The 22,915-nt window shown below is 54.2% G+C and overlaps 1 protein-coding gene across 3 annotated transcripts in view; it reads left to right on the top strand.

The window, feature by feature from the left end:
• KIDINS220 (kinase D interacting substrate 220) overlaps positions 1-22,915 on the top strand; it is a 62,207-nt gene that overhangs the window by 7,426 nt on the left and 31,866 nt on the right. Inside the window, exons 4-20 of one of the 3 annotated variants that reach the window (XM_054727894.1) lie at positions 1,312-1,410; positions 3,062-3,160; positions 3,998-4,096; positions 5,676-5,774; positions 6,521-6,718; positions 6,957-7,055; positions 8,151-8,249; positions 9,138-9,236; positions 9,907-10,084; positions 14,540-14,704; positions 15,749-15,928; positions 17,173-17,338; positions 19,663-19,814; positions 19,965-20,254; positions 20,848-20,988; positions 21,850-22,093; positions 22,616-22,704. In XM_054727894.1, coding sequence (XP_054583869.1) covers positions 1,312-1,410; positions 3,062-3,160; positions 3,998-4,096; positions 5,676-5,774; positions 6,521-6,718; positions 6,957-7,055; positions 8,151-8,249; positions 9,138-9,236; positions 9,907-10,084; positions 14,540-14,704; positions 15,749-15,928; positions 17,173-17,338; positions 19,663-19,814; positions 19,965-20,254; positions 20,848-20,988; positions 21,850-22,093; positions 22,616-22,704 — 2,496 coding nt within the window. Of the gene's footprint in view, positions 1-1,311; positions 1,411-3,061; positions 3,161-3,994; positions 4,097-5,675; positions 5,775-6,520; positions 6,719-6,956; positions 7,056-8,150; positions 8,250-9,137; positions 9,237-9,906; positions 10,085-14,539; positions 14,705-15,748; positions 15,929-17,172; positions 17,339-19,662; positions 19,815-19,964; positions 20,255-20,847; positions 20,989-21,849; positions 22,094-22,615; positions 22,705-22,915 lie in introns of all 3 variants that reach the window. The other 2 variants (XM_054727893.1, XM_054727895.1) reach the window with 2 other exon arrangements.

Raw genomic sequence — 22,915 nt, 5'->3', positions numbered from 1 at the left:
ATGCAATGATTCCATGAGCGCATGCTCGCACGGGCTTCTCTCTCTTTCCTTAGCCTGGCTGTTTGTTGGATGCAATGATTCCATGAGCGCATGCTCGCACGGGCTTCTCTCTCTTTCCTTAGCGTGGCTGTTCGTTGGATGAAATGATTCCACACTTGATAGGTGACCAGCTACACTATCAGTTACATATCAACTTGGCCTAATTGCTACGTTAATTTTTTAAAAAGGGAGAGAAATTTTTACTTTGAATGCAAGTTCTCAGCTCTTCATGTTGTCATATGTAGATGGCACCGTGAATAGGGAGCACACACACATGAAATCAAATGCCTGCCTAGAAACTATCCGTGTCTGAGTCATATTACCAGTTACTCCTCCGAGCGCTAGCTGCTGTTACAAATGCCATTGCGTGATTCCAGCCAGGAGATGCAGTGCCTCCTGATCCACTCCTGGGGCGGGTCACTGTCCCAGAGCCTCTCATTTCTCTTGCTGTTTCCCAGGAATTATTTTTTAGGGTTACGTATCTACATCTGTTTATTTTATTTTATATTTTTATTGATTTCAGAGAGGAAGGGAGAGGGAGAGACAGAAACATCAACGATGAGAATCCTTGATCGGCTGCCTCCTGCAAACCCCCTACTGGGGATCGAGCCTACAACCTGGACATGTGCCCTTGACCAGAATCGAACCCAGGACCCTTCAGTCCACAGGCTGATGCTCTATCCACTGAGCCAGACTGGCTAGGGTTACGTCTGTGTGTGTTTTTTAATTGATTATTTTCAGTTGATGATTTTTATTGAATGGTCATTTGAATTAAGTTACACTCGTGAATAAAAGTTAGGATAGGATACTTGTAGCCTTTCCTTAAAAAATGAAGGAGAACTGATTTTTTTTATCACATCGTTTCTAAATGCATCATGGGGTCGCTTTAGTTTGCCCGCCTGCGAGTGTGATCTTAAGTCTCTTCACGGTCTTTAATTTCCTTTAGAGCGACGGTTGGTAGCCACAGGATTAGCTCTGAGGTTCTGCTAGTCATCTCCTCTCCTTTTTAGAAAGCCTGGGGTGTGATTAGACGTCTGGGGAAAAGACTGACCAAGCAGTTGTGGAACCACTTCTGCACATTGTAGTGATACAGGCAGACAGACACCCCCCCACCCCCCCGCTGGTGCGCCAGGGCCACGTTAGAGTCGAGTGGTAAATGGCATTCTGGCATGATCCTTTGCTGTGCACATTCAGATCTCTTCAAGCTTCTTTTTCCTCGTTTTGAATGTTGTTTTTGGTTTTGAAACGGTAAATGTGTGTCTTGTGTTCAAGGATAACTGGACCGCGCTTATATCGGCCTCCAAAGAAGGGCACCTGCACATCGTGGACGAGCTGCTGAAGTGTGGGGCGAACCTGGAGCACCGCGACATGGTAGGGCACGCTGCCCCACGTCGCCATCAGCGGGGACCCGTTGTCAGTGACAGACCCGAGGGAGAGCGTGGGCGAGGGGCACAACGGTGTTTTGAGGGTGTCATTGAAGGGACCCTCAGAATGTTTAGACCAGGCGTCCTCAAACCACGGCCCGCGGGCCACGTGCGGGTGTTTTTGCCGTTTTGTTTTTTTACTTCAAAATAAGATATGTGCAGTGTGCACAGGAATGTGTTCATAGTTTTTTTTAAACTATAGTCCGGCCCTCCCACGGTCTGAGGGACCGTGAACTGGCCCCCTGTTTAAAAAGTTTGGGGACCCCTGGTTTAAAACCAGGTGGTATAATATCTACCTCTTTTAGAGTATCCTTAGTCAGCATCTCCAGTTTATTTCAGAGTTTAAAATTCTGAAATCTTGTTAAAAATACTCACTACCGTTTAGTATATCAGTGTTTTAGAACTTACGAGAGAATTTTTCCTCTAAGAGGAATTTTAAGAGGGACATAGTACAGTTTTAAAAATATTTTCAGTTGTTTAGTCATAATTTTCAGAATAACATTTATAAACTTATTTTTAAAGTGTTATTGTGTTCAGACATGCCATCTATACATTACAAGCTTAACAAGATGTGATTCTTAATTATCTTAGTTCTTATTTGATCTTGGCATCTGCTTAAAGCATAAAGGTTAGGAAAGGGGTCATTTTTGGCTTATTTCTGCGAAATGTTTAGTCTTTTGGGAAGTTCACTTTAACAATGAAGGAGCGAAGGGAGCTGATCTGCCCTGATACAGGAAACGTGTTGCTTTGCCGATGCTGCTTCGGTGCAGATGGTCCGAGCTTTTAGGAACCTGCAGCATCCCACCTCGCACTCCCTGCTGTGTCGCTCCTGGTTCGGGAGCGATCCTGTGGGCGAGGGTTACCGTGGTCAGTGCACGTGGCTCGGGAGTGAGCCTGAGGCGTGCCCTGGGCCCAGGCGCCCTCAGAGATGAGCAGTCAGGCTGAGTTTTGAACCCATGTCTGCAAGGCAGTCAGGAAGTGTCAGGATACATCATGAATGTGCAGAGTTTGGTAAGATTGTAACAAATGATTTCCTAAGCCTTCAGGTTCTCCATACTTCCCATTCCCCCCAGGTAATGATCACCACACCTTTTAATGTGAAAAGGGTCTTTGTGTAAACACCACAAATCGGGGAAACAGGACTGTGTCTCCCTTAGTATCGGGATGGCCTGGGTGGGTGGCAGTAGCCGCCGAGCTGTGAGGGGAGGCGTGGTCCTGGGACTTGGGTAGGAGAGGAGCTCCCTGCGGGTGGGACCCTCCAGCGTATGACGTCAGAAGTCCAGGAGGGCTCTTTCTGAGCGGACCTTCAGTGGCTGCCCACCCACTGCTCCTGCTGAAGGCGGTCGGTTCCAATCTTTTCACTTTGCAAACTTGGACAGTTTTCTCAAGATAAAATTTTTGTCTCATAGAGTCTTGCATAAGGTGACATTATAAAAATTAAAGTGGGGCATGGTGTTAAAACAATTGTGGGCAGGCATTTTACAGATTAAATATTGGCGTATGTAAGACTTGACTTGACTGAATCCCAGCTCTATAATGACTGGCCTTTTTGTGCTTAGAGACCACCCCAAATTTTGTCCCCTCCCCCCTCTTTTCAGGGAGGATGGACGGCTCTGATGTGGGCGTGTTACAAAGGCCGGACTGACGTGGTCGAGTTGCTGCTTTCGCATGGAGCCAACCCCAGCGTCACTGGTCTGGTAAGCATGCGCACAGCCGTCTGCAGGGTCGGGGGCGAGTGCCGGAGGGAAGACGGAAGCTGAGTGCACTGTAGGCTTCAGAGCGATCCAGATCTTCTTAAACATAAGCACACACAGTGGGACTCGAGCACAGGAGAATTTCATTCTCAAGCTCAGCTTTGTCTCAATTTGTATCAAAACGGAGAGCTTCCATGTTAATTACAACCATCTGCCATGTGGAAGGAGTTCCGAAACCCTGGAGTCCCCTTGCCTGTGTTCTGTGGGCCGGTATCTCAATCGAAATTTTTTTTTAAAGAAAAGAGACATTTCTCTGTGTCTTACAGATGGCGATATATTCGTTAGTACTTTGTGTGCGACTTGATCTCAGATTGCAGATTAAGAAACTGTTTTACTGATGGTATATCAAATAATGTAGACTTAACTCTCTCACAGTTTTGTCCCCTATACCTCAATAAAGTTGAAACAAAGAACTTTTACTCAAGTTAGTGGACGGATCATGTAAGAAAAGTTCACATGCCTGCTGCCCGGCTTGCCTGTTGGCCAGATAATCCGTTAAATGTGCTGACACTAAGGATAAATGCGTCCAGGCTCTATATTTATTTAAGGCGGAGTGCGTCTTAGCGGCCCATTATGTTAGAGTGCTGTGTGTTTTTAAAGTGGAGAATGGTCTGAAACTTGATTTTAAAAATATTACTTCATATTATCCACTTATTATTTACTTTTCTTAGCAAATGTATGCTGTAATATCTGCCTAAAGGTTTTTCTTTCCCCTCTCCCTGCCTTTCTCCCTCCCCCCCGTGCTGTCTACCACCTGCCCGCCTGCCTGCCTGCCAGCAGTACAGCGTCTACCCCATCATCTGGGCGGCCGGCAGAGGCCACGCAGACATAGTGCAGCTGCTGCTGCAGAACGGCGCCAAGGTCAACTGCTCCGACAAGGTAGGTCAGCAGCCCTCAGGCTCCGCCCACGTGGTGTCGCTCGATGTGTGTAAGTTACAGGAGATCACTGAGTACGCTTCTAGATGAAACAAGGGAAATGGGGTCCATAGACCCGCAAAGCGGTTAGGTTACTGGGGAGAGGGGCCAGGCTTTGGGGAAAAGGCGGGAGACTTACTGAGGCAGTCCAAGTACCACATGCCAGGAACCCTCCGCAGTGAGAGAGTTCCCTGCTGAGTGGGGTGAGGGGCCGGGCTGACGTGGAGGGTGGGGAGGTGGGTTTGGAGCAGATGGTCTGGTATAGGCCACTCTGGAGGAAGAGGAGTGCTCGGAGGAGGAGCGCTCAGTTATAGCACCTCTGCAGATGTCAAAGACTTGTCATTTGCAAACTTAGGAAGGCATCTTAGCCAGAAAAAAACGTTATCCACAAAGGAGGAGCTGAAAGAATTTAATTCTGGGCGAACAGAGATGTGAGAGTGAACTGGGGAAGTTCCTCCAGTATTCCTTCTTCCGTCCCTAAGGTTCCTCCACAGGGTGGCCTGGACCTCTGCCCTCCCTCTGCAGGCTCCTCCCACCGCGGGGCAGGAGCTGCCGCCAGAGGCCTGGCCCAGGGAGAGCCGGGCTGCAGCTTGTGCTGTGGTTCCTGGGGTGTCTGACGTGACCAAGAGTGGTGCCGCCCGCTCAGTGGCCACCGGCCACATAGCTGCCTAGACTGAAACCAGCTAAAATAAGATAAAATGAAATAGTCACACTGCCCCCGCTCAGGCCTCAGGAGCGTAGGGGACAGGCGGCTGCTGTGGGCTGTGCAGAAGGATGGGCGTTTCCACAGCACAGCACCCGGGACGCAGTCGTCAGGCTCAGGCGGCCTGCGGGCTCCTGGAGCTGAAGGTCCCTGTGGCCGCCGCGCTCTGGCCGCCGAGTCCCCCAGGCAGAGCGTGGCTGGTTCCCGCACGGCTTCTGTCCGATGCCTTCTGCATCGAATTCCAGCCAGAGGGGCTGTTGAGTGCCGCTCCGAGGCCGCAGCTTACCTTCGGGGCAGAGCTGATTGGGGGGTGGGTAAGAGCCGGACGGAGCCAGGCTGTGGGTCCAGGGTCCCATTCCACCTCCTAATTAATGGCTTTGTGACTTGGAGCCCATCACTGCGTCTCAGCCTCGTTTGCTTCTCTGGGAAATGCGATATTGCCACTTGCACTTGCTCGCATGACCGGAGCCCACGGGCTTACACGTGAGGTCGGGAGAACCGTGTCTGGCACTTGCTGGTTACGGTTTTCACCTGTAGGCACACTGTTGCACTTTCAATTGTGCTTCACAAGATGTGGAAGCAGTGGAGGCTTGTGGGAAATCAGAGCGTATGACTTTGTGATGGGAAATTCAGTCACTGATTATAAAAGATGAAGTTGGTTAAAAGATACTTCATGCAGCAGTTAATCACCTAGCCTGGATAAATAGAAGGGGGAATATGATTTAGCTACAATTAAAATTATGATGGTGTACGCAGTAACCTAAGAATCCTCCAAGTCTGATGTTTACCCGCACCCCGCGCACGCGTCGGTGACGATGGGAATGTCTGCTGCTCCCACAGTACGGAACCACCCCTCTGGTCTGGGCCGCGCGCAAGGGCCACCTGGACTGTGTGAAGCACCTCCTGGCCATGGGAGCCGACGTGGACCAAGAAGGCGCTGTGCGTACCTTCCTGTTCGCTGCTGCTAACAGACGTGTTTGCCGTTTTCAGAGTATTTTCCTCTTAGCACCTGCAGAAACTGCCTACAGTTCTCACATGACACTTAGAGAACGAGCGTTCTTTCTGTTACGTGATAAGTGTGTCACATTACAGATGTTATGTGAGTTTTGCTCTTAAGGATCTGTTGCTAATGCCCATAAAATTTGTGCTGGGTGATGTGCTGTTATAAGCTAGATGTGCAGTTTTTTAAATAACCTCTAAAATAAGAGTCTTTGAAAATGGGATTTCTAGATCACTGTAAAAAAGAAGAATACACTTTTAATGAAATAGTCTGTAGTTGTTAAGTCGTTTTCAGTCCCCCCCCGGAGATTTTGTTACAAACACTTCTTCGTTTGAAGTCTGAAAGGCCTTACTTTGGATGACTTAGTTTAGAATGTGTTTCATTTTGGATCATCCTGCCTGCTGTTTTATGTTCATCACCGGTGGGAGAGGTTTGTTTATGGTGGACGAGCCCACGGTCGGGTCACCACTGAAGGCACTGACTGTCATGGGCTCCTGTGGACTCGGGAGGATGAGTGCATTTTCAAAAGTAGAAAGCAGGCCTCCTGGCACTTGGTTATTTATGTTGACACTTTATTGTCAGAAATGGCTGTTAAGGCCACCTTCTTGAAAACATGGGTTGTGTTATCGTGGCATGAATCACATTTTCTAGAAGATACTCATTTCTCGGGCTGGTTTCTGCTTAGAATTCAATGACTGCCCTCATCGTGGCTGTGAAAGGAGGCTACACACAGTCAGTGAAGGAGATCCTGAAGAGGAACCCCAATGTGAACCTGACCGACAAGGACGGGAACACGGCGCTGATGATCGCGTCCAAGGAGGGCCACACGGACATCGTGCAGGACCTGCTCGACGCCGGCACCTACGTGAACATCCCCGACAGGGTAGGTGCCGCTGCTTCCGTGACGCCGAGGGAGGCGGCTTCACTCTCACCCCCTTCCGAGCTCCTTCCTGCTCCAGGGCCTGGTTCGCAGGTGTGGCTGTTAGCTCCTCCAAGTCCGCCCTTCAGAGAGAGGCCTCTGTGCCGCGGAGTTTTCAGGAAAGCGGTTGTGTTGTACGTACTGACCTAACTTCAGAGCGTGTTCGTCTGCTGCCTCATCCCCTGTGGTCTTGTCTGTGCAGAGTGGGGACACCGTGCTGATTGGCGCCGTCAGAGGCGGCCACGTGGAGATCGTCCGCGCGCTGCTCCAGAAGTACGCGGACATCGACATTCGAGGGCAGGTGCGTGCGGCTGCGGGTGGTGGGCTCGGACTGTCTGGTGGGCTGATCGCAATGCCCCTGCCCACTGTAAGCCCTGGGATGCCTGGTAATGCCTCTCCCGTTCGCTGCCGTTACTGTGGTTTCTGATGATGCCGAGTTAGGGTTAGATGGACGTGAAGGAAAACAAGCCCCCGGTTCTAAATACGCCCGTTACTGACGGAGAAGTACAGTCCGTCCTGCAGTGAGGAGCTGGGAACACAGACGGGGTCCCGCGAACGGGTGCGGTTTATTTATTTCCTTTAGTGTCCCCCCTCTTTTGTCTTCCTCACCCGTTCTCGCTGCTGTGTCTTCCTTCTCCTCCCCAGTCTGCCCCCTCTCCTGGGCCACGGGGAGTGCTGCGGGCTTTGCTACGGCAGCCTGAGCTCAAAGGTGATTAAGTTTAGGTAAAACCACCCCTAAATTTGTGGGTTTATCCAATATTTCAAGAGCTTTAGCTCATTTTGTTGTTGGACACTCTGGTTTCCGCTCCGTTTTTTCTTGTATTCAGCTTGTATCCAAATCCATTTTTGAATCAAACTAGTAAATCTCTAGCTCCACTTCCAGGTCCATGTTGATCTATTTTTGGGTTTTGAACTAGATCGGATTTTAAAGGATGTGATCAAGATTGGCCTGTGTGTGGGGGGGGGGGGGGGCGGGGGGAGATTAAGAAAGCTAAAATGGCGGAAACACTCACCTTTGGCTGTGGAGTGCGTTCTCATGCATTCCCTTTGAGAAGACTGGACAGGGGGACGCCACGGGCCCCTTGTCCACGCGTGGAGCTCAGGTCCCGGAGACTTGGAGCCCGGCGTGTGGTCCTGAAGCCTGCTCACGGCACAGAATGCACATGACCTGCCGACCACGTGAGCCTGCTCCTTCCACGTGAACTTTCCCAGGCCCTTTCACAACACACTCTCACCACCAGTCTGGGGCGTGGTGCGGGTCACTGCCTCCCGCCATGCCGCTGGGAGTGAGCCCTCCCATGGCTGTCTGGCAGGAAGGTTCCTGAGGGCCCTCGTGTGCAATAGCATGTTAAAGCGTGTGTCCCGCATGCAGCGATCAATGCTTTTTTATTGATAGGACAATAAAACTGCTCTGTACTGGGCTGTGGAGAAAGGAAACGCGACCATGGTGAGAGACATCTTGCAGTGCAATCCCGACACGGAAATATGCACAAAGGTAGGCCGGCCTCCGCCCTCCGCCAGCCCGGGGTCCGTCCTGCGTGCTTGACGCTGGAATTACGCTGACTTTACCAGTAATTCTCACGTGGCATCGAGGAGCTCTGTGTATCCTGTCAGGGGCTGCGTATTCACAGGAAGACGTAGTGGTCATGTCTTACGTTAGTTAAATACGTTCAGAAAATGCAGTATCAGCTGTTGACCAGCCGTGGACAGGCCGTTCCCCCGGAATTGGTTCCTGCCCCCTTGTGTGGGGTGCAGACACATGTCCTTACGAGGACCCTGCGAGCGGGTATGGCTCCCAAGGCAGGCACTGCGGGCTGTTCACTCACACCAGGTGAGAACGTGGCACCGAGAGCCTCAGTGGCTGCGCTTGGCCTGTGTGATGGTTCCCCTGGGGAAGGTGCGTTGGGACTTTCTGAGTGAAATGGTGAGAATTCTTAATGAATGACACAGACGTATGGAGTCGCCCATTGGACAAGCCATTTCATCTCCAGGGACGGGACAGGCTGGCAGCCTCAGTGTCCAGGGCGGAAGGGCCCCGATCTCCTTTCTCCTCTTTCATACATCCTCATTGATCTCAGGGAGGGAGGGGAAGGCGGCGCAGTGTGGCGGCGCTGCCCGAGCTCGCGGTGGGGCTGGGGTGGCGGCCGCAGCGTGGGCAGCCGTGGGCCACATCGCACACCCGGCGAGTGAGAGCGAGTTACCGGATACAGAAGACTGGTTGTGACAGGCAAAGCACGTGTTGGTTCTTACGGCTGTTTTCTTGAGAACGTTCAGTGCAGACTGCTCCCGGAGTCCGATGATGAGCTCTTACAGATGTGGTGATGTGACCTCCAACACGTAGGAGGGAAGCTGTCGAGGTGACACCCTTCCTCTGTGTCCGCAGGACGGCGAGACGCCGCTGATAAAGGCGACCAAGATGCGGAACATCGAGGTGGTGGAGCTGCTGCTGGACAAGGGGGCGAAGGTGTCCGCCGTGGACAGGGTGAGCGCGGCGGGCTGGGGGCGGCGGCTGGCCTGTGCCGCGCTGGGCTCCGGGGCCGGTTGGGAAGAGATCGCCTGCTGGGGACACCTGGGGGGCGGGGGAGGGGGTAATCCCAGGCCAGACAGCTTCCTGGCGGGTCCCACGCCCCCGGACCAGGAGGCCGTGTGGGGGGAGAGCTGTTGCAGATGGACAGCCGGGCAGACTCCAAAGGGGCCGGAGAGGAAGTCTCGGAGAAGACGGCCTGGCGTCCCCTGTGTGGGGGTGGGGGGTCCCCTGCACCTCGCCGTGCTCCCTACTCATGGTAGACGGGCAGCAGCAGGGGGTTGTGGGGAGACAGGCGGGAGCAGGGTGAAGCAGGGGGACACTAGCTGAGGAAGACGGCTGGCATCTGTGGACATAAATGCCGGGTGAAGGAGGTTACTCTCCTGGGGGAGCGGGGGGGGGGGGGCAGGAGGAGCTGCTGCTCTTCCCTGTGACCGGGCGGAGGAGGAGGGCCTGTGTGGGAGGCTGCGGGAAAAGTCAGCCCTGCAGGAGGCGAGGGAAGGAAGGAGAGGCAGGCAGAAGCGGGAAGTTCCGCGGCTGGGTCTGGGGAGGACACAGGCAGCGCTTTGCAGAGGTTTTGCGGAAGGTGAGGGTTCCTCTGGGCGCCCCCTCCCGTGCGCCTCCGCAGAAAGGAGACACCCCCCTGCACATCGCCATCCGCGGGAGGAGCCGGAAGCTGGCAGAGCTGCTCCTGAGGAACCCCAAGGACGGCCGGCTGCTCTACCGGCCCAACAAGGCGGGCGAGACGCCCTACAACATCGACTGCAGCCACCAGAAGAGCATCCTGACGCAGATCTTCGGGGCCAGTGAGTACGGGCTTGGTCCTGGCGCAGCTTTTGACAACGAGGTTCCCGGGAAAACGCAGAGGCTGGCAGCAGGGGCAGCGTCCCCGAGCTGGAGAGGGTCAGGTTGGGGACGAGCTGGACAGGGTCAGGTTGGGGACGGTGCTGCTTTGCCGGGACAAATGCTCCTCCTGGCGAAGCGCTTCTGCACGGCAGTGCCGCTCTCTCCCGCGCGTGCAGGCCGCTCAGGCAGCGTGAGACCTGAGCGTCTCGCCTGCTTTTCTGAAAACCTCCCGCCGGCATTCTCGGGGCTCCCCGTGCTGCTGACCTAACGCAGTTCCCCCGGGGTGGCGCCAGCACCGGCACTGCCCTCCGTGGCTTGTGCTGCGCCCACCGGTCTGCCCGCGCCACCCCACGTGCCTTCGTTTGTTAGATTCCCCTCGGGGCTCCTGCCGCCGTCACCTCCTCAGTGACGCTTTACCTGCCCCACCTGGACAGGTACCAGGTTTGGCCTCATTTAAACACTTGAGCATTTGTGTTTATACCTTTTTATTGTTGTTGTTAATCCTCACTCAAGGCTCTTCTATTGATTTTTAGAGAGAGTGGAGGGAGGGGGAGAGACAGAGAGAGAGAAACATCGATGGTGAGAGAGAGAGAGACACCCATGCCCTGACCAGGGCCGAGGATCGAGCCCGCAATCCGGGCCTGTGCCCTGACCAGGAATCAAACCATGACCTCGTGGTTCATAGGTTGATGCTCAACCACTGAGCCACACCAGCCAGACTCTTCTAGTATTTTTATGGTTTTACTTCTTACATTTTTTTTTATGTTTCAGAAATTTATTTTTGTTATACAAGGTATGAGATATATGGAGTTACAATTCTATTTTTTTCTTTTTATATATTTTATTGATTTTTTACAGAGAGGAAGAGAGAGGGATAGAGAGTTAGAAACATCTATCAGCTGCCTCCTGCTCACCCCCCACTGGGGATGTGCCCGCAACCTAGGTACATGCCCTTGACCGGAATCGAACCCGGAACCCTTCAGTCTGCAGGCCGACGCTCTATCCAGTGGTCGGCAAACTCATTAGTCAACAGAGCCAAATATCAACAGTACAACGATTGAAATTTCTTTTGAGAGCCAAATTTTTTAAACTTAAACTTCTTCTAACGCCACTTCTTCAAAATAGACTCACCCAGGCCGTTATATTTTGTGGAAGAGCCACACTCAAGGGGCCAAAGAGCCGCATGTGGCTCGCGAGCCACAGTTTGCCGATCACGGCACTGAGCCAAACCGGCCAGGGCAACAGGACATTTTATTGCATGACAAGCTCAACATCAGCAGTGCTATGAGAACATGGTGTCCAGGCTGCTGTGCATGACAGGTGTAAAACAGTTTACAATTGTACAGAGGGTCTGAAATGTACAGAGAGTTGTTCAGAGGAAATTTGACATAAGAGTGTTCGTTTTTTAAAAATCTTTATTGTTCCGATTATTACAGATGTTCCTCTTTTTTCCTCCCATAGCTCCCCTCCACACAGTTCCCACCCTACCCCAGGCCCTCGCCCCCCCCCCCCCCCCCACTGTCCTCATCCATAGGTGTAAGCTCTTTGTCCAATCTCTTCCCACACCCCCCACACCCTGAAAATTGTTATTCTGCTCCCTTTCCATGTCCCTGATTCTATTACATTCACCAGTTTGTTCTGTTCATCAGATTTTTTATTCATTTGCTTTTTAGATTCACTTGTTGATATATATGTATTTGTTGTCACTTTGTTGTTCATAATTTTTTATCTTTACCTTTTTCTTCTTCCTTTTCTTAAAGTATATCCTTCAACATTTTATATAATACTGGTTTGGTGGTGATGAACTTCTTTAACTTTTTCTTATCTGTGAAGCTCTTTACCTGATCTTCAATTCTGAATGATAGCTTTGCTGGGTAGAGTAATCTTGGTTGTAGGTTCTTGCTATTATTCATCACTTTGAATACTTCTTGCCACTCCCTTCTGGCCTGCATAGTTTCTGTTGAGAAATCAGCTGACAATCGTATGGGTACTCCCTTGTAGGTAACTAACTGTTTTTCTCTTGCTGCTTTTAAAGATTTTCTCTTTGTCTTTTGCCCTTGGCATTTTAATTATGATGTGTCTTGGTGTGGTCCTCTTTGGATTCCTCTTGTTTGGGGTTCTCTGCACTTCCTGGACTTGTAAGTCTATTTCTTTCACCAGATAGGGGAAGTTTTCTGTCATTATTTCTTCAAATAGGTTTTCAATATCTTGCTCTCTCTCTTCTTCTGGCACCCCCATAATTTGGATGTTGGTACGCTTGAAGTTGTCCCAGAGGCTCCTTACACTATCTTTATATTTTTGGATTCTTTTTTCTTTTTGCTCTTCCAGTTGGGTTTTTTTTTGCTTCCTCATACTTCAAATCTTTGACTTGATTCTTGGGATCCTCTACTGTTGAATCTCTGTATGTTATTTTTTATTTCAATCGGTGTATGCTTAATTTCTGACTGGTCCTTTTCCATTTTTTTGGCATTCTCACTAAGATCCTTGAAGGTCTCACTAAGTTCCTTGAAGGTTTCTAGAAGATTCTTGAGTAACCTTATAACTGTGGTTTTGAACTCTATATCCAGTATTTTGCTTTTATCCATTTCTTTCATTTATGACATTTTTTTTGTCTCTGCATTTTGGCTGCTTCCCTGGGTTTGTTTCTATGTATTGGGTAGCTGCTAAGTTTCCTTGAGTTGATAGAGTGGCCTTATGTGTTAGGTGAGTGTCCTATAGGGCCCAGTGGCTCAGCCTCCCCAGTCACCTGAGGTGGACACTCTTGGTGCATCCCTTTGTGGGCTGAGTGCAAAGTCTTGTTGTAGTTGAGCCTTGATTGCTGTTGGTATCACTGGGAGGTATTGACCTCCAGGCCAATTGGCTGTGAGGTCCAGCAGTGTCTACAATGGAAAAGCTGCTGTGCAGGAGACACCCTTATGGGGCAGGACTTGCTTCAGTGGGACTTTGGCACTCACTGAGTCTGCCCCTTGAGTATGTCACTTATGGATGTGTAGAGTTGTAATCTGGATGGTCTCACACTGACCACTGGGTACACTGGCTCTTGGGTCTCCAGGGAGGTGCAAAGTCAGCCACTGCCTGGGGCCACCCAGCAGGAGCTACAGAGAGATCTGCAGATTCGTCCTCTTTGTATGGGTTTGGAAGTGCCCAGACGAGGCCCAGCTGTGTAGCAAGGCAGGCTGTTGCCACTGGATTGATTGTTTTGGGGCTCCCTGACCCAGCTGCTGCCTATTTGACAGATTTTAGGCTGAGAAAGGACAGGCCATTCATATGCAAAAGCCGCTGCACACAGCTTGGGTGGGGTTGTAAATTGGGTGGGACGGGGTCTCAGGGAAACACCAGGGTGGAGCAAACAGCAGTGGCTGCCAGTCAGCCCTGCACCGGAGAGGTCCCAGTGCAGGAACAATGATCGCTGCGAGCACCTCCGTCTGAAAAAAAGCTGCCCTGGTGTTCCTGCCCAGATGCTAGACAGTCCGGTTTCTCCCTGTATGTATCTGGGTCCCCCGCGTCTCGCCCGGAACTGGAGTTCAGAGCTAGCAGGAGCTTGTATCTCCCTCCCGATTGAAAAAGCACACCGGGGTGCCAGCCCGTTCCGCGCCTCCACACCTCCTACCAGTCTCAATGCACTTTCTTCTCTAGCTGTGGAACTTCCACTCAGCCAGCTTTCCCGTGGTTCTGGATGGTAGTTGTTCTGTCTTTTACTTGTAATTTTGATGTGGTTGTGAGAGGTAGCAAGTATAGGTGTTTACCTATGCCGCCATCTTGGTTCCCAAATGATTCTTTTCCCACTGATTTGAAAAGTGTTTATGTTAGTATCCTGGGTGAGTTCTATGATGTTTTAATTACTGTAACTTTATGGACAACTGCCCTTCGGAGTCTTTAAAATTGTTTCTTAGCTACTTTCACATGTCTTTGCTTTTCAATTTTTAAAATATTCTCATGGATTTTTATTGGAATTGCCTTAAAGTGATGGATTAATTTGGGGAGAGTTGATGTCTGTCAGTCCTGGAGCCGTCGAGTGCCTCTTTTCTCCGAGTCCCTGTGGTGGTCTTCGGTAGGGTGGTGCCGCTCTCCGTGTGTAGCTATCACACACATTACATTTGTTCCCGGATGCACCCTACTCCGCACTCAGCATCTCAGATTGGAATGCACCTGGCATTGGTGGGTAGGAAGCATTGCGCCACAATTGGGAGCATTTTTTCTTTCTTGGCTGTACAGGATCGTGATGCGTCCTACACTCAGTAGGCATCTTGAGGTCTATAAAATGTGGTATTAATTTAAGAGCATCGGAACCTGTTTTTACACAGGTCTAACCATTTAAAATAGGTTTTTCCTAATTAAATAAATAATAGATACGAATTGATGTTTCCTTCTAATGTCTCTCTCTCACGTAAGGCCCTGTGTGTTTATCATTGCAGGACACTTGTCTCCCACGGAAACGGACGGCGACATGCTGGGCTACGACCTGTACAGCAGCGCCCTGGCGGACATCCTCAGCGAGCCGACCATGCAGCCGCCCATCTGCGTGGGGCTGTACGCGCAGTGGGGCAGCGGCAAGTCCTTCCTCCTCAGGAAGCTGGAGGGTCAGTGCGTGTTCGCCGAGTCTGTACACAGCGAGGCTTTCGCTGGTGGTTTCAGTTTTGTGAAGAAAAGAAAAATAGTTTTGTGTGTGGGTCCAGGTGCAGTTTGGTAGAAAGAATGAGTTATTTAGGCTCGTTTGGGCTCAACACACCTTTAAGAGCTGTGATTCTCAAATGTGGTTGGAAGGAGAGGGGTGAGGAGGAGTTTCAGAGAGGAGTGACTGGAGGTGTTTCTAGTGAAGACACACAGCAAAGTATGCGTGGTTTTCCGTTTACGTACGGAAACAACACCTTGTTGCTTGTATAATACAAACCACAAAAAACAAACACAACAACACCGTGGCCGAGGAAGTGCCTGACGATTTGTGCATCTTCCATAGAAAGCAGGAGAGGGGACCCGGCAGGTGCCTGGGAAAGGGATTCTTATGTTGATCCAAAGAGAACATAGGTTAAGTGGCTAAGCAGCAACATTTTATCTAGGGACTTAGTAAGTGCCCAATAAATGTTTATATTCAAACTAGAGGCCCAGTGCACGAAATTCGTGCATGGGTGGGATCCCTAGGCCTGGCCGGCGATCAGGTTCCCTGCCTCCCGCCTTGCTCCTCCACCCACGTCCGCCACCTCCCACTCCTGGTGGTTCCCCGTCCCAGCCTGGGGCCCAGCCCTGATTGGGCGATTGGGGCCTGCTGGCCGGGGGGAGGGACTGGGAGGTTGGCTGCCAGCCCTGAGGAAGGAGCCGGTCATTGGTCCCCTTGGAAAAGGGGATGTGTCTGCTGCCACCCACCCCTGGTTCCCCATCCCAGCCTGGGGGCCCGGCTGTGGGGAAGGACCAGAAGGTTGACCTGCAGGTCCTATCGGTGATCAGGGCCTGCGGGCTGGGGGCAGCTCCTGCGTTGAGCATCTGCCCCCTGGTGGTCAGTGCGCGTCATAGCGACCGGTCGTCCAGTCGTTCCGTCATAGCGGGCGCTCAGGCTTTTACAGACATAGGTGTGAAGTTGGGAGTTGGTTCCTAAGCGGGACTCAGGCTTTCTGCTCACTCTCTCCCAGATGAGATGAAGACCTTCGCGGGGCAGCAGATCGAGCCGCTCTTCCAGTTCTCGTGGCTGGTTGTGTTCCTGACGCTGCTGCTCTGCGGGGGCCTGGGCCTGCTGTTCGCCTTCACGGTCGACCTCACCCTTGGAGTAGCCGTGTCGCTGAGCTGCCTGGCTCTCCTGTACATCTTCTTCAGTAAGTCCTCGCTGCTGACGTTTCCACAGATGGGGAGGATGGCAGGACTCACTGATGTACCCAAAACATCCTCTGTACCTAGCCCTCACAACCTGTCAGTGAGTTTCTTCTTTTTTTACGGAGAGGGATAGAGAGTCAGAAACATCGATGAGAGAGAAACATCGACCAGCTGCCTCCTGCACACCTCCCACTGGGGATGTGCCCGCAACCAAGGTACATGCCCTTGACCGGAATCGAACCTGGGACCTTTCAGTCCGCAGGCCGACGCTCTATCCACTGAGCCAAACTGGTTTTGGCTCTTTTCAGTGATTTTCATAAATGACGTAGAAAATGCATCTGTTTGCCATTTTGTGAGTTGGCTGGAGGGACATTGCCACCGCCTGGCAGGGGTGCTCTGCTTGTCGGTAGTGAAGCAGAACTCGAGTTTCCTGCGCGTCCCCATGCGTGTGCCCATTGGCGCTTCGTGGTTAGCCTTGTTTAGACATACGTCTCCATGGTAGCACTGGCATGTTCTTGAGCATTTTCATCATGGTTGTAATTTTTATTTTACATAAAAGCAAAGAAAAAACAGTAAAATCCATGCCCTTGGGGTGTCTTCAGATGTAAGAAGGGAAACAGTGACAAACCCCATGTTACTTGCTTTGGGGTCTGAACGAGGCCATGCTTCTGTGCAAGGCATTGTCTTGCTCACGTCATGTTTCAGCCTGTTAACGTTCGCTCATGCCTCCCGTGTGTGGGGAGGCTCCGTGGAGGAGCCGGGGAGGTGGCAGGAAGTGGCAGGACCATGAAGAGCTGCGTGGACCTGCCGTCGGACTTGCTGTCTGACCGCTGGGAGAGGGGCTGCTGACATGGTGGTTTGGGTGGGAGAGGGGCTGTTGACCGTGGAGGTTTGGGTGGGAGAGGGGCTGTTGACCGTGGAGGTTTGGGTGGGAGAGGGGCTGCTGAGCGTGGAGGTTTGGGTGGGAGAGGGGCTGCTGACATGGAGGTTTGGGTGGGAGAGGGGCTGCTGAGCGTGGAGGTTTGGGTGGGAGAGGGGCTGCTGACATGGTGGTTTGGGTGGGAGAGGGGCTGCTGACATGGTGGTTTGGGTGGGAGAGGGGCTGCTGACCGTGGTGGTTTGGGTGGGAGAGGGGCTGCTGACATGGTGGTTTGGGTGGGAGAGGGGCTGCTGAGCGTGGTGGTTTGGGTGGGAGAGGGGCTGCTGAGCATGGTGGTTGGGTCATTACTTTAACCCTGTGTTTCAGCCGTCATTTACTTCGGTGGCCGGAGGGAAGGCGAGAGCTGGAACTGGGCCTGGGCGCTCAGCACCCGGCTGGCCAGGCACATTGGGTACCTGGAGCTGCTGCTCAAGCTGATGTTCGTGAACCCGCCCGAGCTGCCGGAGCAGACCACGAAGGCTCTGCCCGTGAGGTGAGGCGGTCCCTGCGACACTGACGGAACCCCACGAGGCGCCGTCCAGGTTGTAATGTGCCGTTTCTCAGGGCACGCTTCCGAAACGTGGGTCCCTTGAACTTTTTACACGAGAAGTAAAACCAACCACCTGTCCCGGTCCAGGACACGGGGACCACGCCATGTCCATCTCCTCAGTGCACACCGAGGGTCAGAGCACCTGCCCGTGAGGAAACCTGTTTAGCTTTGATTTGCCAGATTTCATTTGTGCGCCCCCTTCTCCCGTGACGCCTGCTGTCCGTGGGACACGGGGCTGGGCCGGGCCTCCTGTGCTGGCCGTGACCTGGGGGCTCGCTGTGCTCCGCTGCTCCGTCCGCACCGGGGGCACGTGCTTCCCTGCCTGTCTGCCTTGTTAGTAATGTCACGTGGGAAGCGTCTGGGGAGACAGTGCAGGAGGGTGAGGACAGGTGTGAGGGCACAGGTGTGAGGGCACAGGTGTGAGAGGGCACAGGTGTGAGGGCACAGGTGTGAGGGCACAGGTGTGAGAGGGCACAGGTGTGAGGGGGCACAGGTGTGAGGGGGCACAGGTGTGAGGGCACAGGTGTGAGAGGGCACAGGTGTGAGGGCACAGGTGTGAGGGGGCACAGGTGCGAGAGGGCACAGGTGGGGGGGTGCAGGTGTGAGGGCACAGGTGCGAGAGGACCCAGGTGTGAGGGGGCACAAGTGTGAGGGGGCACAGGTGTGAGAGGGCACAGGTGGGAGGGTACAGGTGGGAGGGGGTGCAGGTGTGAGGGCACAGGTGTGAGGGCACAGGTGGGAGGGAGCACAGGTGGGAGGGGGCACAGGTGGGAGGGGGTGCAGGTGGGAGGGGGTGCAGGTGTGAGGGCACAGATGTGAGGGCACAGGTGCGAGAGGGCACAGGTGTGAGAGGGCACAGGTGGGAGGGGGCGCAGGTGGGAGGGGGTGCAGGTGGGAGGGGGTGCAGGTGTGAGGGCACAGGTGCGAGAGGGCACAGGTGCGAGAGGGCACAGGTGGGAGGGGGTGCAGGTGGGAGGGGGTGCAGGTGTGAGAGGGCACAGGTGTGAGAGGGCACAGGTGGGAGGGGGCACAGGTGGGAGGGGGCACAGGTGTGAGGGGGCGCAGGTGGGAGAGGGCGCAGGTGTGAGGGGGTGCAGGTGGGAGGGGGCACAGGTGGGAGGGCACAGGTGTGAGGGCACAGGTGTGAGGGCACAGGTGTGAGAGGGCACAGGTGTGAGAGGGCACAGGTGCGAGAGGGCACAGGTGGGAGGGGGTGCAGGTGTGCGAGGGCACAGGCACGGAGTGGGGCTGCGGGGAAGCAATGGAAACAGCTGAAGCAGGAGGAAGTCAATGGAAATGAGCAAGAGGATTCAGTATGCACTGAAGGAAGGAGTCGGTGATGTGAGATAACATACGTGCAGTCGTAGACGAACACAAATAGGCCAAACCACATCCACTATCATGGCTGTGATATAAGAGAAAGGAAGACAAAAGCCACAGGTAAGCGGTTAAGTATCAAGAAAAAGATGTAAAATAAAAAGTCGAAAAGGAAACTTAGAGAGGAGAATAAAGTAATTGGGGGAAATAGTTTTACAGGAAAGGAAACATTTTAAACTAACAAGATGGTGTTATTTTAAAAAGTGAGATCACTTCACACAGCCTCAGTGGAGAGCAGTGTGCGGTGCGGTGCAGTGGGACCCCAGACTGCGTGGAAGCGGGCTTGTCTGCTGACGGAGGAGAGTTCATTCAGGGGGCGGGGCAGGGGGAATAGTGCAGACATACTGTTCACCCAGGGAATTAAAATGTAAGCAATTCCCTTTTCTCAAAGAGCAACTCGAATAGAACACGTTATGACTTGTTTTTAAGTCTCTGGTCGAGGTTTAAGCTATAAATGCGACGTTCTAAAGCCTGGGTTTTAAATGGCATTAAATTCTCAATGACCAGGACGTTTCCTCTGGCTCTGATCTCTGGGTTGGTGCTTAGGAACCTTCCCGAAGTGCCGCTCTGCATCCTGATGTGGTGCCGCCTTCTCGTCGCCCGGGAGACCTGCCGCGCGCCGGGCGGCCCTTGCTGGGCTCTCGCGGCCTGTCCTCTCTGCCTCCCGTCAGAACTGCTGCTTGTAACTTGGCTGCGCTTGACGTTTTCAGTTGTCTCCCACAGAAAAGCATGAGATGCTAGAAGTGGAAGATCCCAAATTTCAGGTTCTTTCCCTCCTCAGAATTCACAGACAGCCTCCTGAGAGAGACGTGAAGACAGTGCAGGGCCTGACACAGGCCACGTGCGCGCGGGGGCCTCGTGGAGACCTGAGGCCGTTTCCCTTCCCGCAGGTTCCTGTTCACGGATTACAACCGCCTGTCCAGCGTCGGCGGGGAGACGTCGATGGCGGAGATGATCGCCACCCTCTCGGACGCTTGCGAGAGGGAGTTCGGCTTCTTGGCCACCAGGCTCTTCCGAGTGTTCAAGACGGAGGACGCGCAGGGTAGGCCTGCTCCCTGCTCCTGGCGCTGCTTGGCGTGGGCCCCGGACGCGAGGAGCAGGAGGCCGACAGCGGGCCCGTCACGGCGCCCCGTGCTGAGCGGGATGTGCTGGGTCTTGGCGTGAAGGTCATCAGACCGTCGCTGTCTTGCAGGAAAGAGGAAGTGGAAGAAGACGTGCTGCCTCCCGTCCTTCGTCATCTTCCTGTTCGTGCTGGGCTGCGTGGTGGCGGGAGTCACGCTCCTGGCCGTCTTCCGAGTGGACCCGAAGCACCTGACCGTGAACGCCGTCCTCATCGCCATCGCGGCCGTCGTGGGGCTGGCCTTGGTGCTGAACTGCCGCACCTGGTGGCAGGTGCTCGACTCGCTGCTCAACTCCCAGCGGAAGCGCCTCCACAGCGCCGCCTCCCGGCTGCACAAGCTGAAGAGCGAGGGCTTCATGAAGGTGCTGGGGCGGGAGGACCCTGCCCTCGGGCTGTGGGGCGCGTGCTCTCGGGCGCAGCGCGGCGGTGGCTTCGGTTTCCGCCCAGATTTCTCCCGTGAAGTGCATGTTGACGTGGGCCAAGTTGTAACGAGCATGGCTTTATAAAACAGACTTTGACAGGAGACGCAAAGGAGCGGGCGAGTGGGTCCCTTCACGGGTAGTGCCCGCCGAGTGGCGCGGGTCCGCTGGGCTGTGGGCAAGCTGCCTGGGCCGGCAGAGCAGGGACTGAGGACAGCGTCCTGAATGAAAGGCCACGTCCCGTCAGGAGCCGCGGGGGTTGGGTCACTTAGGCTTTCATTCAGGTCTCAGCCTCGCGACCTGCAGAGAACGTGATCTGGGGAAGAAGTCACTCAGCCCGATTTAATCCTTTCTCAAAGGCTGTGACGGGCCTTCCTGTGGGGGAGCTGCTGTCGGTGTGAACCCTGGCCCTGGTGGAGCCCCACTCCGGGGCCAGGGGACCGAGGCGGCAGGGAGGCCGGCTGTGTCCTCCGTTGGGGGCTTCTGCGAGGTGCTCAGGACGCGCCGCCCTCAGCGCACCTGTCTGTCTCGTGCAGGTTCTCAAGTGCGAGGTGGAGCTGATGGCCAGGATGGCCAAGGCCATCGACAGCTTCACGCAGAACCAGACCCGGCTGGTGGTCATCATCGACGGGCTGGACGCCTGCGAGCAGGACAAAGTGCTGCAGATGCTGGACACGGTGCGCCGCCGGCCGCGGGCCAGCACGGCGGGGGGCTGGCTGCGGGCACAGCTCACGGGGCGTTTGAAATGCACTTTTCTTTTGTAAAAATAACCGTCTTTATGCAGAAACAGCGCGAGTGAACATTCGTAGACAGGGGTAGATAACGGGAACGTGCTGGCAGAGCGAGAGAAAGGGAGTGGAGGCTCGTGGTCCCGCGGGGCCCAGCGTCTGTGCGGGCGGCGGGGAGGCGGAGAGAAGCGGGCGCGCAGTTCGCCGTGTTTGTTGAAGTCGCACACCCGCGCCTCTCCGTGAGGTGTGTGCTGAGCAACAGCGTGTGACGGCGGCGACCCGGTGCCCGTGCCTCGCGTGTTCCCGAGCGCCTCCCGCGTGCCGAGCCCACCTCGCCTCCAGGCCGCAGTGTCCCGGGCGGGACGGAGCAGTTGTTTCCTCGGGGCGTGTCACTGCCGGGTGGTGGGAAGCCAGACGGAGACGTCTGTAACAGCTGCGTTCAGATACAAGAATGCTTTGATGAAAAACAGTTTTTTGTGTGTCTGTTTGTTGTGTTTTTTTTTTTAATTTTTTTATTGATTTCAGAAGGAAGGGAGAGGGAGAGAGAGGGAAACATCAGTGAGGAGAGAGAATCACCGATCGGCTGCCTCCTGCACGCCCCCTACTGGGGTTTGAGCTGCAACCCGGGCCTGTGCCCTTGACCGGAATCAAACCCAGGACCTTTCAGTCTGCAGGCCGACGCTCTATCCACTGAGCCAAACCGGCTGGGGCTGAAAACAGTTTTAAAAAACACCTGGTCACCAAAGGGTCACACGGATTTGGGAGCGAGTGTCTGTGGCGTTGGGTGATTTGACGTTTCTCCTCCCGCAGGTCCGAGTGCTGTTTTCCAAAGGGCCGTTCATCGCCATCTTTGCGAGCGACCCGCACATCATCATCAAGGCCATCAACCAGAACCTCAACAGCGTGCTGCGCGACTCCAACATCAACGGCCACGACTACATGCGCAACATCGTGCACCTGCCCGTGTTCCTCAACAGCCGGGGGCTGAGCAGCGCCAAGAAGTACCTCGTCGCTTCCACCACCAACGGGGACATCCCCTGCCCGGACGCCGCAGGTGCAGGCCCGCCCCGGGCGTGGGCGCGGTTCTGTGTGTGCGGCTTGCCTTCACCTGGCAGGGCGTGTGGGCGCATGGGCACAGTCCTGTGTGTGCGGCTCGCCTTCACCTGGCAGGGCGTGTGGGCGCATGGGCACAGTCCTGTGTGTGCGGCTCGCCTTCACCTGGCAGGGCGTGTGGGCGCGTGGGAGAGGTTCTGTGTGTGCGGCTCGCCTTCACCTGGCAGGGCGTGTGGGCACGTGGGCACAGTCCTGTGTGTGCGGCTCGCCTTCACCTGGCAGGGCGTGTGGGCACGTGGGCACAGTCCTGTGTGTGCGGCTCGCCTTCACCTGGCAGGGCGTGTGGGCACGTGGGCACAGTCCTGTGTGTGCGGCTCGCCTTCACCTGGCAGGGCGTGTGGGCGCGTGGGCACAGCTCTGTGTGTGCGGCTCGCCGTCACCTTGAGGGCTGCGGCGGCCGCTTCCCGTTAGCTGTCCGGCAGCGGAACGCTGTGCTAACGGTGCTCTCGGTGGATTCCCTTAGGGACACAGGACGACGCCGACAGAAGAGTCTCCCAGATCAGCCTTGGAGACATGGCCAAGCTTGGCAGCAAGACAGCCCTCAATAGGCGGGTAAGACGCCGTCTCTTTGAGCCCCGTGCTGTGTGGCTGTTCCTCAAACCAAACTAAGCTGGTGGCACGGAGCCGTCTTCTGTAAACAGGGCACCAAGCTCGGCCACTACGTTTATCACCGAGTGCCTTCCCGCGCCAGCGGCTTTGAGGGCATGTCTGCCTACAGCCTAGTGACTAGCGCAGGAGTGCCTGTCCCTCCCAGCCGGTCCTC

The sequence above is a fragment of the Eptesicus fuscus genome, chromosome 16 (genome assembly GCF_027574615.1).
Source record: "Eptesicus fuscus isolate TK198812 chromosome 16, DD_ASM_mEF_20220401, whole genome shotgun sequence".
Taxonomy (NCBI): Eukaryota; Metazoa; Chordata; class Mammalia; order Chiroptera; family Vespertilionidae; genus Eptesicus; species Eptesicus fuscus.
The sequence above is the reverse complement of the archived record's forward strand: the minus strand, read 5'-3'. Positions and strand labels throughout refer to the sequence as shown.